Here is a 19,200-nt window from a genome sequence, read left to right on the forward strand (position 1 = left end):
GCTTTTCGTTTCTTCAAACGAACATACCTAATATGTTCGGACGTTATAATTATATAAATGCTAAGAATACTCAAATAATTATTATTATGGTATAAATAAAATATAATTTCTGATAAATAAAATTGCATTTTATATCCATAAATAAGAAAATTCTTAGGTAGATATATTTAAATTCTATTAATGTTTCATAATTATTGATAGCATTACTGAAACCGATAAATAAAATAGGCCAGTCGTGGCCTACAACCTCAACAATTTGTGGGGAAAGATAACTAAAATTGACTACATGTTTACTCAAGTTGATATTGAAAAAAACCGGACAAGCACAAGTTAGGGTCTCTTATCGATGGTTCCGTACAAAAATTGGAAGTCTCTAGTTTTTTAAAATTCAAGTTTAGCCTTTAGCTTAGCCAGAGGCGCCAGAGCAATTTCATCTGATACCTCACTTGAACTATAGGCTTTAATACCAAATTTCGCCCCCCTCTTCAGTCTATTATTTTTTAGGCGCCTAACAAAATCAATAAAAATATGATTAAGGTTACTTTTAATATCGAAGATTTAATATCTTCATTAAATATAAGGTTTCATTAAACATTGATTATTTTGGCACGTTCCTCAAGAAATATAAAGGAATAAAAAATTGAAAATGTCTGTGTGAAAAAAAATGGACGAAGAGCGAATATTAACTAAAAGTTTTTTTTCATACAATCATTAATAGACAAAAAAATTACACAAAACTAAATCTAGATCAAGATTTAATATGCGATTCACTGAAGTTAAGGTAAAATCACCAATTCTACAGACCAATGTGCTGGTTCATTGTATCTTACATTACATGTATTGATGATAAGTATAAAATATGCTAGTCATGATGATAACATGACGTCATTTCAATCTTTACATTTAAAATGACTATATTTTGCCCATTCTGCTATAGAAATACCAGTCTCCTTTGCAACAGACGAGCGGACTGACGTATACTTCTTATTTGTAAGTATTTTTTTAACTTAACTATTCATTATTTAATGATAATTAATAATATAAATATAATTGTGTTAGTATAAATTATATTTAGAAAAAAAGAAAAGAAAAAGTTTGCTTATCAGATAGCTTTTAAGTTACGGTGTCCATATTTTCGGTATTTTTTTTTTCAAAATTCTTGTTGTAATCATAATAAAAATTGCGCAATCGTATTAATATTTATCTCTTAACAAAATTGATTTACCTAGCTGGTTCTTAAGTGATATTAGGTAAAATTACTTAAAAATTAGCTAGGTAAGTTTCTTATCATACTATACATTTATATTTAGACATGTATTAATTTTACAAACATTTATATTTATTTTTATTTTGTTGATCTAACTTATTATCTCTGTAGTAAGTTTAGCTGTAAATAGGTATTTATTTACGATCAATAGGTATTGATCGTACTTTATTATAAGTAGGTAAATGTAGACACCCTAGTAATTACTTGGTTAAGTCAAACAGGAAAACTAAAAGGAAAATATTTAGGAAACTACATTCTAGCTAATAAATACTTGTTTATAATTGTAACATCACGTTTGAATTTACCAAGAAAATTATTACGCGTTAAGGTCGTGGATACAATTCCAGTTAGCCCTATGTTTTATGTGTTTCAAGGACATACGCACTTACCTGTACTTATATACTTATATTTTTAATAAAATCATTAGCGTATCTAGAAACATTTTATTGGGGAGGCCCGAACTTCGGCTTTGAACAGATATGTACGGGCAAATGTTATTTTTGTAATTTTTTAGGGCAATTTTTTTGTAAGAAAAATTTCCACCCTGTCCCCTCTATTCCTATGCCCATGAATATAATATTATTTTTTCTAATTAAATTGACTTACTAGATATAGGCTTGTGAAATATATGAAATTATGAGGTTAAATAGGTTAAGTACTATGCTATCATATTTATCTATCTGTAAACAGAAATCACTGATAAATGATAAAATTTATAGATATTGTTTTAGATATCATAGCAAGACTGAAAATAATTATCCCGTTCCAAAGCTATAGTATTTTTTTGTTTATTATTTTTAATATTATTTTACGATTATACTAACATACGCACCTAAATTTTGTTTTAAACTTTAGATAACGTAATCTTTATCACTGTCATTATCAATTTCAGTTATAGTCCTTGAACAGATTGCTTTGTAGAATAGAATAGTGTAAGTGATATAATTTATAATTACATAAAATAGCACCGATACATACATCCACACAATACATTGTTCTAATATTTTTTTCATATTGCTTTCAGTACAAAATGGCAATCACAATCCAGGACGCTGATGATCTCAAGAACAGGCTCGCTGAAGCCGGAGACAAGCTGGTCCTTATTGACTTCAAGGCTACCTGGTGCGGTCCCTGCAAGATCATTGGCCCCAAGATCGAAGAGTTGGCGAATGAGTTCATCGACTCTGTTGTTGTACTTAAGGTAAAAATTAACATTTTCTTATCAAGTCCCTAGGTAGCTAGAGTCCTTATTTTGTAATATGATAAAAAATATACACGTAATTGTTATCGTCATTCATATCTTTATATTATAAAAAAACGAATCTGGTAAATTGAATATACGTTAAGTCATAAAAAATACTGATAACAAAATTAATAATGAACACATTGCACTCCGACTCCGACTGCTTGTGGATTTTCCTATTATATGGGTAATTTTAACAAGGAATATTTATCTAAATATAACCATGACAATACATTTTGATTTTCGATGCTCAATAAAGAATACATGAATACTCAATATAGAGTATAAAGTAAACACAAAAACAAAATATTGTTTTTGGTTCTATTACGTTGTTAAATTCCACCAATTTTTTTTTCTTCTACATTTTCCATGTACGGCCACCGATCCATTTCGATTTTAATATAAGTATACATACTCGTAGATATGAAAGTTTGTGAGGGTGGATATTTGTTCCACTTTCACACAAAAATTACTAAACAGATTTAGATGAAACTTTACAGAAATATAGGTTATACAATTTTACATCATCATAATAGGGTACATAGGCTACAACTTGCGTAGATTTGGTAAAATTCTGCTATAATAATGAATATAACAATAAGTTGAAGCGGGTGAAGGCGCGTTTCGGTCACTAATATCTTTGTAAATTACATACATTAATAAATAAAAAATCTTAATTTCAGATCGACGTAGACGACTGTGAAGACATCGCTGCCGACTACGACGTCAGCGCCATGCCCACTTTCGTATTCATTAAGAATTCACAGAAATTAGAAGAGTTCTCAGGGGCTAATTTCGACAAGTTAAAAAATACTTTACTCAAACACAAGTAAATTTTAATATTAGTAAGCATTTAGTTTAGATTATATAATTAATTTAAATATATTTTGTAAGATTAATTATATTAATATCCGCTATAACTTGAATATGATGGTCACTCTATAAAATATTTTTGTTCGATGTCTTTTTCTAAAAAAATTCTCTTTGTTAAAAGCTTTGATTCCAAAATAGTAATATGACGTCCAGTGTGTTGTATATTACTGTATGAGTATTACTGTATTTAGTACTCTAAATATTATTTATGTTATATGCATATATCACAAATTATCTATTTTATATATATTTTACATATTTACATCTTTATTGTATTATGATGAATTATAAAAAAATAAATTTATTTCCCATTACACTTCTGTTTTACTTGATATTTTATTTTTTTAAGGAGATTCTATTTGTAAGTTCCCATGTATCAAATATTTATCGCTCATCACCTAACACCAAATAATTAAAAGAGTATAGTAAAGAACGGGTATTTACCACCTGCAATTTTAATCTTATATCAAATTTCCATATATATTCCTATGACCTTCCTCAATAAGTGAACTATACAACACAACGTTAATTTTAAATTAATTTTAAAATTTTAATAATATTAGTAGATATATATCGGCTTAAAAGGTATTTATTATTTAAAAACTGTAGGTAAAAAAACTACATGTATCTTATAGTTATTTTAATAACCATTTCTAAAAACATATATTACAAGAAAACTTTATATAAAAATGAGAGATACACATACACAAAATAACTATACAACTAAATCTATTTATGCTTAAAAAAAATTGCCAAGTATTGAATGAAAATACTATCAAGAAAATTATAATTGTCGCAAATTTTAAGCTTTAAATGTAAGTAAATATCATTTATTACTGAAATTAAAACTTATATTTGAGAAATTATTGAAAAACTTTCTAATTATTGAAAAAGTCCGATTAAATTTCTTGCGCCAGTTCTCCTCAGTTCTGAGGCAGTAATTTCAATGAAATGTTATTTTTTATTTTTATTTACTTATTTTGAATAAAATTTTTTGAGTCTGTGTGATCTCAAAATCAATTGAGTTTTGAATGATGGCTTTTTTTTTGAAAAATGTTCAATACATGTCTCTAGTACTATGGAACTGACACTACTGAAATTTCTATGTAATAGGTCGATTCGAAAGAGCCTGTAACAGATAGCGAACAAAACGCGGCTTTAAGTTTCATCACTCAACACGCAATGCCTGGAATTCAGCGGAAAGTGGGGAATATAGTGTCCAAGTACTAGTTTCCCTCTGCCTACCCTGCTATTGAGGGGATACAGAGTGAAGCTGGAAATAACACTACGTATTCTAAGATTTTATATAACGATTAGAAATACTAGTAGCTTGAAAAAATAGCTAAGTAGTATCAAATTTGAAGTTTTTCATATGAAATTAAACTGAATTTTTTTTGCTAGCCAGTTGTTAATAGATTTATTACTTCTTGCTTCATAAAAGGCAACACGTTGAACACTGATTTCATAGACCTGTAACAAAAAAATAATAATGTTATAAAAAAAATTCTACATATATTAAAATATTATACTAGTTACAGTTAGTTACAGTTTTTGCAAAATACAGTAATAGTTATAAACAATCTAATTTCAAGGATGGTCTCCAAGAAATGTAGGTTTGTTCATTTAAATTCCTGTAATTTTGTAAATATATATACTTTTAGATACATTTAATATTTATGTAAGGTCCTTATATCGCTATGATACATCACTTGACTGAACACACAACTGTAACATTATCAGGTCAACTCAATATCTAAAAATGTTTAATAAATAACCAAAAAAAAATCGAAAATTTAATGTTCAAACACCTATCTTTAACCATGTCTACCTTCTCTAATCCAATGGTAGTGATCAATCCCTCCGTTTCTTGGTGTGAGGCGCGTCGTGGTGGTCTCGCTTCCTGCCGCTCTTGTCCGCTCGCTTCGCTTCGCTCAAGAACCGATCCAGACCGAATGGATCCGCTTCGATTTGGTTGCGAGACTGTAGAAATAACAAATTAATATTATATTATTATTGGAAATATTTCTTTTTATATAAATGTAAACATTTTAAAGTACAATTGGCAGTTTTCGAGAAATTACACTGAAAAAATATTTGAGAAAGCAATATTAATATTTTTATTAAAAAATGAAAGTATAATGCATAACGTCTAACGTCAAGCACGGCGGTTGTGGATACTAATCCTGCTCAGGTGAACATTCATTCATTTAATTTTCTTTCGATCTTCTAAACGTAACAAGAGCACTGCATGAGCAACGGCGTATCTGAACATTAAGGTTCCTCTTTCTATATGCCGGATATAGTATTAAACTGTTTTATTTTATAATATAAACTAACCGGCTCGTCTCTAGACGCGTCTTTCTCAAAGGGAACGGGACCAGAGCGTGTGTTGGAACTACTGGTGCCTGCAAATCCTTTGTCTGCTACGAAACTGTTGAAACGAAAGGAAAAATATTACAAATAAACAAAAATAATTTACGTTATAAAAATTACTAAATAGTACTGTGTTCATAGATATTTGTTTAAAAGTCCAGCCTGACCTCCTGCATTATTATACAATAAAAAAATATTTTTATAGTGTTTTATTAGTAGCCTAGGATAGGATTGAAATACATTGCAAAAATGGGTGTTTATAGATCCTCAATATATTGGAAAACCTAAAACAATAACGCAGGATTTGACCCTGCGGGGTCATCGGGGTCCTTTTGGAATATCTCTATTGTAAATTGAAATATTATATAGTATACACCCGATACAACTTTCTCGATAAATGGACAATGGCTATAATATAACAATATGTGTAAGTGGGCGAAGCCGCGTTTGAATCGCAAGTAGGCTATATTACATGACGTTATCTGTGTTCCTAGCGCCTTTTTCCACAAGAAGTAATTATTTCAATTTAGCTGCTAAAAATAAAGTTAAAAGCTAGTGTATCAAAAACACATATTACCGTTTATTATTGGCCAAGCTATCCAAATCACCATAATTGTCTTTCTCTGCGTTTCTAGAAGGTCTGTATATATGGGAGCCTATGGAGTCTTGGTTGCGCCACGGTTTGTCATACACATTATAGGCTTCATCATCACCGTAACCTAGAAATTTAGAGTAATTTAAATAAGACTAGAAGCATATTTTAAAATGCACAGTATAAAATCAATTGTAAGCGTGACAATTGTCCATTTAACTAAAAAAAATAACTTTTAAAATCGAGAAATTATTAAGAATTACAATAAAGATGGGTTTTAAAGTAAAACTGAAAGATATTTTTGAATATCTATTGTATAATTGAAAATTTATAGAAATTAAATAATGCTAAAAAGAGGAAGTATTAAGCATAATAGGAACTTAATTATAAATACATCATATTGAGACAATATAACCTTGATAATATGATAATTGTGACTTATATTATTTGTAAGTAAATAAGAAAGGTAGGAGAATATTGACGTCATTTCGATGAGAACAAATTTATTATGTAATTTAATGGTTTAATTGAGATAATAGTAAACAAGCGCGAATTAGAATTTCACTACGTTAAAATTTTTAAGACATATTTCCAAGAATTTTAAACAACTCTACAAAACATCTAAAAAAAAATACTTTTAATTATCAAAAAAGGAAAAAACATTACATACCACTATCCATTCCCTTGCTGTTATTAAACAATCTCTGATCAAACATGGCCTCCCCTCCTTGATTAGTTTTAGCAGGTAGGCCTAGAGCTATTTGTTCTGAAATGTCACGTTCACGGTCCTTCACTAGCTTGGAGCTGTTGAATACAATAGATAAATATTAGGGTAATAATTATATGGTATTTATGTTATTATCAACATATTCCTTATGATTGGGAAATATTTTGAAAGTGCTCAAATTCAGGCAGAAAGAGGAGATTGGGATGTGGGACACAGTATATTCAATAGAATAATTAGATAAAACTGAGTGTTTTTTTTCACCATCCTAAGTTATATGTAAAGATCATCAGTGCTCTGTCTAACTAGATAAGAATACTACTTAATCAAAATACATTTCCTCATAATGGAATCAAACTTTTATATTCCAGTTACATAACTCCTAAACATATTATACCCAAAGATAATTAATTAAAATTCATCATTTATATTTCTGGCATGACACCATAAGGATGTTAAATGCATAAAAAACGCTCTTGGCAAATGATAATTCTAAGTAATTATATTTAGGTATAATAATTTTCTAAAATCCCTACAGATATGGTAAAAATAATATTTATTCGTAGTTTTTGCAGACTGTAATATTTGTATGAATATCAACACTCCTCTATATCTCACCGTTTATCAGGTGCTGCACGCGCTATGTTCCTATCCCGCTGCCTTTCCCGGTGTCTGTCCGCCCGCAGCTTATCCCTCTCGGCGGCGGATAGGTCTCCTTCGCCGGGACCTGGAGCTGCAAGGGCATCCTCCTCAGGTTCCTCGTCCGGGTTACGGATACCTGGAAAATGGAAGTATTTTTCAAGTAAACATGGGTGGTTGTTATTCCTTTTTTCATTTTGTTATGTTTTTTAGGTTTAACTAGTGTTAAGTAAATCGTTTTTTATTCAAACTCACGCTACCACCGTACTCAAATCACTTATAAATAAAACATAGATAAACCAACCAGCTCTATGATCTCTGGCCCTCTGCGCCAACATTCTCAAGTGCTCCTCCTTCTTCTCCTTCTCTCTCTGCGCCACTCTCTTTTCTAACTGTGCTCTCGCTTCCACCGCCTCCCTTGCCTTCCTATCGGCTATGTATAGAGCCTCAGCCAGTTTAGAAAAGTTCTCATTTATGTGTACTTGTTGTAGGCCACGGCCGTCTGCCGCTAGACGTTTGTCCAGGGGTATTGTGTAACCTGGAATGTTTAAAAAAATATTAATATACTATATCTTTGACAACTAGAAGGTCTGCAGCAGACTTTGTTTAGGAAGGAGCATGGCTCCTATAGGAGTAGTGCCCTTAAATGTTTACAACATCCATCCACCATCTGTTTATAGTCTTGAGCCTTATTGCAATATATATAACCCAAAAAAAAAAAACTATAATATTAACAATATAAGTAACATTTGTCCACAGTGTAGTCACCTTTAGCGTTCTTCCAGTGCGACACACAAGGCGGCACCTTCCAATCGCGCTGCTGCTTGACGGACACCCTGCGCGGCGGGGAGTGCAACACGGGCGCGGGGGGCGAAGGGGCCGCGCGCGGGATCTTACGGTTGATTTGGAAGCGGGGAGGCTCCATTGGGTCTGACTGGGCTTCTACCATTCTGAAAACATCATAGCATAATTAAACATCTTAACATTAGTAGGTTCAAATGTGGAGGAAGCATTGTAGGAAAAGGAGCTTGGAACAGAGCCGGGGTCATGTACGAGAAGTTTACGCCTGTTTACGTCATTCTTAACAAAAAGGTGTTTTATTTTACGATAATAATTTTATTATTAATTTTGTTTAAAAAAATCACTTTTTTCATTTTTTCAAAATGTCTTTTGCTAATTGTATTAGACTTTTATAGAGTAGTTACAACTGTGCTTTCATTTAAAGTGGTGAAGATAAAAACACTTTGTATATACTAACCTAATAACTCGTTGTTTAGCCCCAGAGTTAAAAGCCCCACCTTGCTGCGCTGGTGTGTACCGAATGTATTGGGCGGGTGCCTGAAAATGTAATGCACTATCAGAGATCTACATAGTTATTTGTTCCTTCTCTAACAGAGAAGATATTTCTATTTCCACTTCATACTAAATCCCACATATGGCAGGGTAAATAGCATTCGCGTGTATACTATCAGGATTTGTAGAATATGTCAACCTCATTCAAGGGTGTTTTTTTAATTATTTTAAAACCTACTAAATGTGTAACGCATAGGTATTGCACAAAGAGTAAGAGAAATATTACTTCTTTCTGTACTTCAATTTCTGTAGTGAAGTTACTATCGGCATAGTCAATGTATGCAGAATTCGGCATTTTTTTAAGGTATCTAAAAAATTTACACTTAATAAGTGTATAAAATACTTTCTAATTCAAAATTTCAAAAAAAAAAAAATGAAAGTATGACAAGAAAAAGAAGTCAACTCACAGCTTTAGGTGCAGCTTTGACTGGCATAGCAGCTGATATTTTAGCATTAGTTAATTTCTCTAAGGCCAATTTAGTTTTCTCTGTTATATCTTGAATATCATCTTCTGTCGGCTTCTGTAAGCTAGGATCATCCTCTGCTAGCACTTCTGCTGGTAATAGGTCTGTGAGCTTTGAATATATTATCTGGAAATAAAAAAAGTAACTTAATAAATCTAATTTAATTTGTTAAGCTCTAAATAAAAAAAGGAAAGACAATGTTTGTTTTTTTTTACTTTAACAATTTAGCATGCAGCATGTAGCAAGATAGGTAGGAAAGGTTCAAATACTGCTATGTTCAAATTTTATTTTTTCTACATAAATATTTTTCTAACTTGGAATAAAACTTTAAAAAATCTACATCATCACCTTATCAGCACTATGTCCTTGTCTTGCAATGGCTGAATACTTGACCTTGCCCGATTCATCTAGCTGTACTGCTAACGCATTGGATGTGCTCTCTTTACCCCTCGCTCCCATGCTGAGGGGATATTGAGCGACATGGATCTCTGGGAAAGCTCCTCCATCTAGAACAAATTTATATATATATATATATAAATTTGATGATGATGATATAAGAATTATTAACTTATAAAACAAAAAATATTGCATAAGCCAATCAATAGATCCATGAAATGATTATTAACTTGAAGCTATTTTGGCATAGTGGGACAGCTTCCAATTTTAAGTAGGTTTTTAACAAGATTTTAAACACACATGGTTGTAGATTATATTTAAATTATTTCATTATTTTGTTTTGGAAGATAGTGTGGAATGATATGCTCTGGAAGGAAAGTGGCGAAAAAAATATAAAACTAGATTTCCTCTCTGTGTTAGTTGTTTTTACTTTTATTATTTGCTTCTTTACAAAAAAAATATTGTTGTACTTTAAATAAATTTAATTTTACAAAATGTATTTAGTTATAAAAAAGAAATGTATAAAGTAATAATATAATGAGAGTAAAATATAGTACATGATATACAATTATGGGACACACTTTTGAAAACAGTAATGACTAGGAACAACTTTGTAAATAGAAATTTAAGCTTATCAAGAACAATACTCCTTTAGGCAAATACCTCTTGCCATAAAATATATAAAGATAAATCACCTCCAAAATCTTCTTCTGCTCGAGGCACCCAACCCTTGCGTTGGCCATATGGAGGAACGCTAGTTTGTGATACCACAAGAGCACTGCCAACTCGTTTTGCTTTTAGTTCGTCATCCCTATCCCACACTTGTTGAACAGGAGCTGGTAACAAACTGAAATAAAAGTAAAAATTTATATTTTTCAATTATATGAAGTTTAATATTTTCTTCTTTTATTAAGTACTGCAGTACTAAAAAGAAAATTATAAAATTTTAGAGAAATAATATGTAAGTAACATAGTTGATTATATTTATCAAACTTTTATAAAACATTGACGACACAAATATAACCACGTAAATTTATAAGATGGAATTAAATTCTTTCCAGTTATATTTCTCGTTCAATATGAACGATATGAAATGCTATTTAGACCAACATAGTATTAATATTTAGGTATAAAACAATTTTTTAAATTAAGTAAAACGTACCTCGATAACGACGCCATTTTGCATGACAATTGACAGTTGACAAATGACACTACACACGCTGAGACCTGAAGCCCCTGATGAAGGTTTCTTGTTGCGAGGGTTGTCGTTTTAGATTGTGTGAAATTAATAATTAATATGTAAACATTTTTTATGCAAAGTATAAAGTCTAGGTTAAAAATTGCCAGAAAATCACATTTTTATTATTATAGTTTAATTATAATAATACTCCATAAAAGTAAACTATTAAGGTACATAATTAATAATTAATGTCATGATGGTAAGTTAATATAAAAAAGACTAAGCCTTAACTGCACTTAATAAATAGTAAATAAAAAAATAAATATGTTATAAATCTTTAAAAAATCGTGGTGATATTTAACTCTATACAACATTAAGACAGATAGATAATAAACAAAACAATTGCCATATAATTGAAAAGTTGTTTGTAAAAAGAGGTGGAAAACTGTCAGATTGGTATATAAATGAAGTAGGCTGCGAACGTCCCCCTTTTATAACCTCAAAAATGCGCGAGAAGTGTAACAGTGCTATGGCGAAGTGAGCTTATTTTAATCTTAAAATAGTGCTAAAGTGAACAGATCATCGCTATGCCGTCGAAGAAAAGAAAATACAATGCCAGGTTTCCAGCTGTAAGTTTAAAGTTGCCGAAAACGTCTATAATAACAAGATAAAGGGGCTTGTTTTTGTCGGTTCTATGAGAGATTGGTGATATCATGACATTGTTTGCTTATAGGGACGAATTAAGAAGATAATGCAGACTGACGAAGAAGTGGGAAAGGTAGCACAAGCTGTGCCAATTATGATCTATATCCTTTTCAATTGACTTCAATAAAATCGTTGTATATAATACAAACATTCATATATAGTATGTAAGGACTTCTCTAGGTGACATTATTTATATTGCCAGATCCTCTTGCTATCGTTATTATTCCTTTTGAATATTGCGCAGTTATCTAGTTTGATAATATTGTTTAAGACAGTTGTCTTATAAATGTGTGTCTTGAATTTAAACAATAACAAAGTATAGATTGTTGTCTTGTCTATTTAAATTAAATGATACAAAGACATTTAAAGATATTTTTTTATATATCTTCATTATTAAAAGTATAAAAGTAGAGATATCAGGCTGTAAATTTTAATAAACCACTGTCAGTAATGATGATTTTATCTATAAGCCATTAACTATAATATAGACCATAATAATACCTATTATTTAGAGAAATTAGTTATGTGAAATATTGTAATTTAAATAACATTCACCTTTAACTAAATTGCTAGTAATATTGTTTAGATAATATTATATTTATGCAAATTAATTTAACTATGTTTATTCTTGTAGCTTTTCATAGCACATTGAACTATTCATATTTTAATTATGAGGCCATCATGGCACAGCATGACACAGCTTCTGGCTATAAATGCGATGGTTGTATGTTTGATTCCCACTTGGGGATTATTTTAATTTCTTTGCTCTGGTAACAAAATAAAGCATAACAATTAATTATATAACTCAACATGCATTGTCTTGAAATATGGCAGTGTGTGAAGAATGGAGGTGCTTAACATCATGTTTCTTCTCCTTACACTGCCAGATGTTGAATACAGTTTGAAGCTATAAATAAAAGGAGTATATTTTATAAACTATACTATTAACACTCTTGCAAATATTTTATAATATATATTCATTGATTTTAGTTTATATTTCACATTAATATATGTATTATAATATAAAATATAAACAGTTCCAAGAAAGCTTTTATCATCACCTGTGACTTTTAGATTAAATTTCTTGATAAATAAATTTAATTGTTTTATGTGAAGACATTTGGCTTATTAATATGTTATTTATTCATAAAATAATTTGAGACTTATGTCCTAGGAACATAAATATTTATCTGACTTTAAACAATGATTGTAGGTTCAATCCTTGCCTGAGGAAATTACTATATTTAAATGATTTATAGTTATCTGCTCTCGTAAACAAAGCGCGTAGCATTGAGATCCACCATCCAAAAATCACTTCTCCCTCTGCCTATACTTTTTTATATTTGAATACTTTTACAAATGTTATAATATATACAATTTCTTTAACAATCTCTGTTCATAATTACACCTCGCACCCTAGAGCTGTTTGTGGAGTCTCTACTAAGTAAAGCAATGCAAGTGACAATGCAAAGGAATGCAAAGACCCTCAGTCCGTCTCATGTGAAGCAATGTATACTTTCCGAGTCGCGGTTTGACTTTCTAAGGGATTTGGTAAGAAATAATAACTTGTTATAAGATTTTAATTAGGTGATAGAATTTAAATTTTCTATATTTGTAGGCATATAAATAATTCTAACATAATTGCTTTTTAATCAGCTAGGATAATGAGAAAACATCTGTTATAAGTATTAGAAGTTGCAAATAAACCTGTTCATGTTCACATTAATAATGCTAATGTCAATAAAAATAATCTATTAATTGCAAAAATAAAATTTATACCAATTTGACATAATTTGGGGAACTGACTGGGGAAGATAATTAACTCTTCTTAATTGATTTTGCACTTTAACAAAAGTGATGTGTTTTATAAATAATGTTTTAATTCTTACATCGGTTTTTAAGAAAATAGTTGTAAATAATATCATAATTTGCTTTCTATATTTTTTAATTTATTTTCATGTTGTATCCCGCATGTTGCAGGGTAGGCAGAGAGAGACTAGGAAACTAATGTTAAGTTACTCCATTCCAGTAGGCATAGCTTACGGCGTTTTTACGCCATTTAATTAAAAATGCAAACATTGAGGAAAATTAAAGCTATACTACATTATATTAGGAAAAATGTCAATTATACATAAAATGTAATATGTTTATAATTTTCTCTATTTCAGGTTAAAAACATACCCGATGTTACAGCAGCGGAAGAAAGAGAAATGTTGAGTTGTGAAAGCTCCCCAAATTCATCTAGGTAATTTATATCAAAATATTTTTTATTTATTTATGCGTCTGCCGCGGCGCAGAGGCACGCGCGTCAATGAACGCGACGGTTGTGTGTTCGGAACTCAAGAAAAATTAAATATTTAATATTTTCATTCACAAGGCAAAGCGCGAATTTGAGATCAGGTTACCTAATTTGAGGACCTTTACTGTAGGTCGCACGTTCTCTCTGCCTACCCTATTTGTGAATGGGATGCAGCTAAAAAAGGTGCCTTTATTGTCTAGAAATTACATGTTTTTTTGACCAACTGGTTCTGTGGCTTTAATATGTTTAAAGTTAAGCATAAGTAACTTCAAATGTCCCTGTCAAATCGTAGTGTACCTATATATTTCTTTGTTATATTATGATCTATCTATGTGAAATAAAACACTGAAGTCTTACTTGATCCTCCAAAGCCTTAAAAGTTTTCAAATTTTAATTATCATTTATTTAAGAACGACCGACATAGAGTTAATTTTATTTACAAACTAGCGACCCTCTTGCGGCTTCGCCCGCTTTAACTACTGGATTATTCATGTAATGTATGTTTGCAAAGCACTTAAGATAATGTGAAAATTAATTAAACCCTAATGCAACCCGCATTTTCGTAGTTTCAATAAGGATTTTCCAATTGTTTTATACAGCAAGGATTTTTTAATAGGTACCGTAATTTTAAATCTGTGCTACTAATCTTTTCAAGTATTTATTAAATATATTTAAATGACTATTTTTAGATAGTTAAATGACTATTTTTAAACGGAAGAAATAGTTATTAGTAGGTAGGTTTTTGTTTATAACAAAAACCTACCTACTAATAACTACTACAAAAAATATGGAACCAAATATATAGCGCTGAAATAATACATTCAACTCCAATTATCCAATACGTGCAAACGCATATATCTTCGTTGCTATAGAGGCAGGCGGGTTTTTTTTTCAAGCTTGTGGTTAATGTTGAAGGGGGTATTCTGTCCCTGACGAAAAGCAAGCACGACGTGGCTACCTGTGAGGAAAATTAAATAGAATGCATGGGCCGGGAATCGAACCCGGGCAGCCTGCGTGTCTGGCGAGCATTCTACCACTGGACCACCGATGCGTGTAAGGCAGGCGGGCGTGGCGGACGCATGGCGAGTGGCAAGCCGTTTCGCAGCCAGGATTTTTTTGATATTATAACAACTTCTAAAGTATTATTAAAATGAAAAACAGTAAAAGACAGTTTTGATCTACATTAAATGGCCAACGTAACTAATATACTTATTTATATGCTGAGTGTAAGGGAAAAGTGAAAGTTGAGTAACATACAGCTGATGTGTCAACGGCGGAATGTGTCAACAATTAAATGCGTTTTTCTGTAAAACTATTCGCAATTTGGAAATATTGTAAAAAGCAAATTTTATCTTCGTTTAACGTAGAAATTTAATAAAGTATTTTAAAGGATAAGGATTAATACCATTATGCAAAAATATCCCTCACAATAAAAAATATATTGAAATTATTATTTTTAGACAGAAAAATGATCACTACACGTTATTCTTAAAAGATACGAATATGCCGTCGCGGACTTTTTTGTAGATCTTATTAAGAGAAACAATACTCCAGTACATTTTTTCATGTAGTACTTACCATTAGAACAGCGCATGCGCGATAGTGTCTCAACGGGTAGGACTTTATACACATTTATCGTATTTATGTTAATTTAAATAAGAATGTACAAATAATAAACTATATATAAACCTTCTACGAAAAACACTCGACTTAATGGTGAAAACCGCATCAAAATCCGTTGGGTGGTTTAGAAGAAGAAGAGTTAGAAACAACAGACAGACACGAAAAGCGACTTTGTTTTATAAGATATAGGATGTGTGTTTTTAATGCATGCATTGTTGTATAGGTATAGTAGATACAAACACATCAATTTGTAAGTAGTTTCATTTCGTTGAAAAGACATAATACATATTATGATTAAGAATCATAAGATTGTTAATTTTATAAACTTGATAGATTTTTTTATGTTGGATTAATTTTTGTTTCTTATTATTTCCAATAAGTAAGTTTGTTATACAAATAATGCAGACATTTTACCTATATTTACTATATTTAAATCTAGATGTATCAGTAAGTATAAGTTCTCAACTTAGCGTTCAGGCACTACCATTCCCTTTCATAGTCATTGTGCTTTAGCTGGCGGAGCCTAACCCCGTGTTTTGGCCTATATATATATAATAATTCTAAATATAGAAATAATTATCAAACTGAAAGACATAATTAATTAACGCAGTGTTGTTTTATTAGATTTTCAGACACCTCAGTACCAAGACGGATAGCCAGAGAAGACTCAAACAGCTCTAGCAGCTCCGACGTTAAAATACAACAAATTATAACAGCGCCAAAGGAAAACTTCAGACGAGCATTGTCCGCTGAAACCGATATAAAGCCCAAAAACGAAACTATCACATCAGAAACAGCCATAGATTTAACTAAGAAAGAAGATAAAGGAATTATTACAGCTAATTTCTACCAAGAAACTCTAGTAACAGATGAAGTACAACACAATAGTGTGATAAAAGTGAATCCAACGTACGCGAGTCCTCAGCCGTCGACGTCTAGTTACATTAATTTGACGCCGGTGGAGACCCTAGACGAAATTGTGTCAAAGGCGGACCACAACCCCGCGTTCTATGTAGATGTAAGGCAAGACACACCACCCCGGACCCCCATAACCCCAATACTGAATATTGACTTCTCTAAGAACTTAGCCAAGCCAGAAATCAAAGTGTTAGACACAACAGTAGCTAGTATAGTTGGTGTTAAAAACAAGAAGTTGCAACGACAGAACTCTAAGTCTAAGGTTGATATAAAGAAGAATAATGAAGCTAAAGTAGTCACTGTAGTGCCTCTTTTGGATATAGATAATTTGAATTCAGGAGATTTGCAAATAGACGAGGATTATGATACCTGAGTTATTTTGTAAGTTCGTTTGTTTGTTCATATGATGTGTGTATGTAGGTTTTGTTGTGCTATGTATGTAATTGTATAGTGATAGCGGAACGTGAGATTTGTTATCCAAATAATGGTTTTTGATAAACATTGTAAATGGTAGTGGGTTCGATTCTTACTCGGGGAAATTATTATTAAAAATTATTTTCATTTACCCTGATCGTGTAAGATGTAGGGTGACCTTGGGTTCCGCCACCCCACACGGAATGTCTCGAAATCTGGCGGAATTTAGAGAATAGGGTGTCTTGCTTTTACAGTAGTAGGTTCTTTTTGACAACCCTGCTCTACTACACATCTTATAGTGGAATTCAATTTCATTGAGACAATTAATTGGCTCGATTTTTCGCTGCAACGTTTTTGGTTAAAATTTAGATATGTGATAATATTATTTATAATTGTGATTGCCAAAAGAGAATTCAGTAGAGCGTTAATTATCCGAATTAATTAGGGAACACGGATGTTCGGATAATCGAACTGTTATTAAGTTAAAAATTATACCTATCCTTATGTTATATTTTCAAGCCAACGTTTAGGACTTTTTAAACGAAATTTAGTTTATAAGGCGCCTTATATGAAGTATCATACCGAGTGTGAAATGACAAGTACTATTTCAAACAAGTGTTCAAAAGCAATGATAAGGGTTACGAACGCACCAGTTTGGCTGGCTTAGTAGTTCGGATAAAGGGTTATCCGGTTGATCGACGTTTGGATAATTGACGCTGTACTGTACTTACTAAAATGACAGTAGTGTTTGGTCAAAATATTGTGTTAGAAGTTACTGCGTAAATAATATAGTTGGTAGAAATTAAGTCATTAAATATAATTAAATATTTGTAAAATAATAATAATAAATCTTATTAATAATAATTAAATAGGTCCAATGTGTTCGGACCTTTGTCAAATTATGAATTAAAAAAAGTTTAGTGTGTATTTTTTGTTTGGATAACATCTATCATGAAACATCGTTGTTTACCAGTTAGGTCTCTTTTAGTGAGTCAGATTAGGTATTGTTTTTTATTTGTTTGTGTGTATGACGATTACTTATGATTTTATATGTATGTATTTGCATTGACTAGTTTTTTTTTGTTATTTATATGAATACAATATGCTCTTGTGAGCATACATATTTTATTAAACAACATTACTTTGATTTTTTTTTATAAAGTATTCATAATTACCAAGACTTCAATACCTTAAAATACATTTGTTACCTTCAAATAGTTTTAAATCCACTAGATCTGTGAAAATCCACTAAATCTTAATTATTGTATGTAGGTACAATATTTTAAAAATCATGATAATGAAAAAAAAAGAAAAGAAGTCTGACTACGAAAAATAAATATATTAAATATATTGTGTTTGTTTTTGTGCTCTCTTTATACATTATACCTTACGTCTGTCTGAGGCGATTTCCGAAAGGCGAGGCTTCAAGTCCCGCTGTGTAATTTTTTTTAGCTTCACATTGTATCCCGAACGAAGCAGGAGGAGAAGCTAGAGTTAAAAACTCAGTTCCCATTAAGACATTCCTTTCCCCTCTCCAGCAAATTCTTAAGGAATTGCATGCTGCAGTTTGCCTCGATGTATTAAAAATTTCTTTCCCCCGAATAAGAATGGAACCCACAAAACTGGTGATTAGAGTCGCACATATTTTATATATTCTTGAACACTTTATTTACTTACTGATAACATTATTGTTAACATAGTAAAAGTGTATTTATTTGTGTTTTAAATATATTTGAATATGTATGCATATGTTATACTTCTTTTGGTGCGTTAGAGAAAAATGATGAGAGTAGATTTTTGCAATGCGCGCGCATGGAAAACTGACACCATGAAATTAGCTACAAACGACATGTCAATATTTTAGTTTTTGTAATTGTACACAAATATTTTTTCGTGATATTTAAATAACATTTATTTAAGTAGATAATGCGGTATAATAAAACTTTTTTTCAATATATTAAAATATACTTTTGTTTTCTTTTATTACTGTCTCTTTCTCTACAAGCATAGAATAATGCGAAGGATTTTAGAAAAAAAATACAGTCGAATTGACAACCTCCTTTTCTTACAGAAGTCGGTTAAAAAGAAGTATAACTTGCGTACATAAGTACACACAAATGTTTTTAATCGAGTAATG

The 19,200-nt window shown here is 31.0% G+C and overlaps 3 protein-coding genes across 3 annotated transcripts; 2 read left to right on the forward strand and 1 right to left on the reverse strand.

Annotated features, from left to right (window-relative positions):
- The first annotated feature begins 851 nt into the window (after window positions 1-851).
- On the forward strand, window positions 852-3,696 carry LOC146540999 (thioredoxin-2-like). Its single transcript, XM_085192170.1, has 3 exons — window positions 852-990; window positions 2,292-2,468; window positions 3,194-3,696. The coding sequence occupies exons 2-3, from the start codon at window positions 2,298-2,300 to the stop codon at window positions 3,341-3,343; spliced, it is 321 nt and encodes a 106-aa protein (XP_085048296.1). The 5' UTR covers window positions 852-990; window positions 2,292-2,297; the 3' UTR covers window positions 3,344-3,696.
- A 312-nt stretch (window positions 3,697-4,008) lies between these two features.
- Window positions 4,009-11,221, reverse strand: Bx42 (Puff-specific protein Bx42). The gene is made up of 13 exons (XM_085192145.1): window positions 11,087-11,221; window positions 10,620-10,771; window positions 9,877-10,034; window positions 9,472-9,654; window positions 8,970-9,049; window positions 8,480-8,661; window positions 8,016-8,249; window positions 7,691-7,850; window positions 7,019-7,152; window positions 6,334-6,475; window positions 5,721-5,814; window positions 5,212-5,363; window positions 4,009-4,853 (listed from the first exon to the last, which is right to left on the reverse strand). Exons 1-12 carry the CDS (start codon window positions 11,101-11,103, stop codon window positions 5,235-5,237), a joined length of 1,665 nt encoding a protein of 554 aa, XP_085048271.1. The 5' UTR covers window positions 11,104-11,221; the 3' UTR covers window positions 4,009-4,853; window positions 5,212-5,234.
- A 319-nt stretch (window positions 11,222-11,540) lies between these two features.
- NC2alpha (negative cofactor 2 alpha) lies at window positions 11,541-18,413 on the forward strand. Its single transcript, XM_085192158.1, has 5 exons — window positions 11,541-11,733; window positions 11,838-11,908; window positions 13,216-13,360; window positions 13,978-14,054; window positions 16,356-18,413. Exons 1-5 carry the CDS (start codon window positions 11,692-11,694, stop codon window positions 17,020-17,022), a joined length of 1,002 nt encoding a protein of 333 aa, XP_085048284.1. The 5' UTR covers window positions 11,541-11,691; the 3' UTR covers window positions 17,023-18,413.
- The last annotated feature ends 787 nt before the right edge of the window (window positions 18,414-19,200 follow it).

This window comes from Heliconius melpomene, chromosome 1 (genome assembly GCF_056956725.1).
Source record: "Heliconius melpomene rosina isolate 202511_hmr_F chromosome 1, ASM5695672v1, whole genome shotgun sequence".
In the NCBI taxonomy this organism is placed as follows: domain Eukaryota; kingdom Metazoa; phylum Arthropoda; class Insecta; order Lepidoptera; family Nymphalidae; genus Heliconius; species Heliconius melpomene.

Coding starts and splice junctions, on each gene's coding strand:
- NC2alpha (XM_085192158.1), top strand. CDS start 11,692: ATGCCGTCGAAGAAAAGAAAATACAATGCCAGGTTTCCAGCT. Junction 11,734..11,837: donor ACAATGCCAGGTTTCCAGCT/GTAAGTTTAAAG, acceptor GTTTGCTTATAG/GGACGAATTAAGAAGATAAT. Junction 14,055..16,355: donor AGCTCCCCAAATTCATCTAG/GTAATTTATATC, acceptor TTGTTTTATTAG/ATTTTCAGACACCTCAGTAC.
- LOC146540999 (XM_085192170.1), top strand. CDS start 2,298: ATGGCAATCACAATCCAGGACGCTGATGATCTCAAGAACAGGCTCGCT. Junction 2,469..3,193: donor ACTCTGTTGTTGTACTTAAG/GTAAAAATTAAC, acceptor TCTTAATTTCAG/ATCGACGTAGACGACTGTGA.
- Bx42 (XM_085192145.1), bottom strand. Junction 10,035..10,619: donor AGCAGAAGAAGATTTTGGAG/GTGATTTATCTT, acceptor AATTTGTTCTAG/ATGGAGGAGCTTTCCCAGAG. Junction 5,364..5,720: donor ACGCGTCTAGAGACGAGCCG/GTTAGTTTATAT, acceptor TTATTTCTACAG/TCTCGCAACCAAATCGAAGC.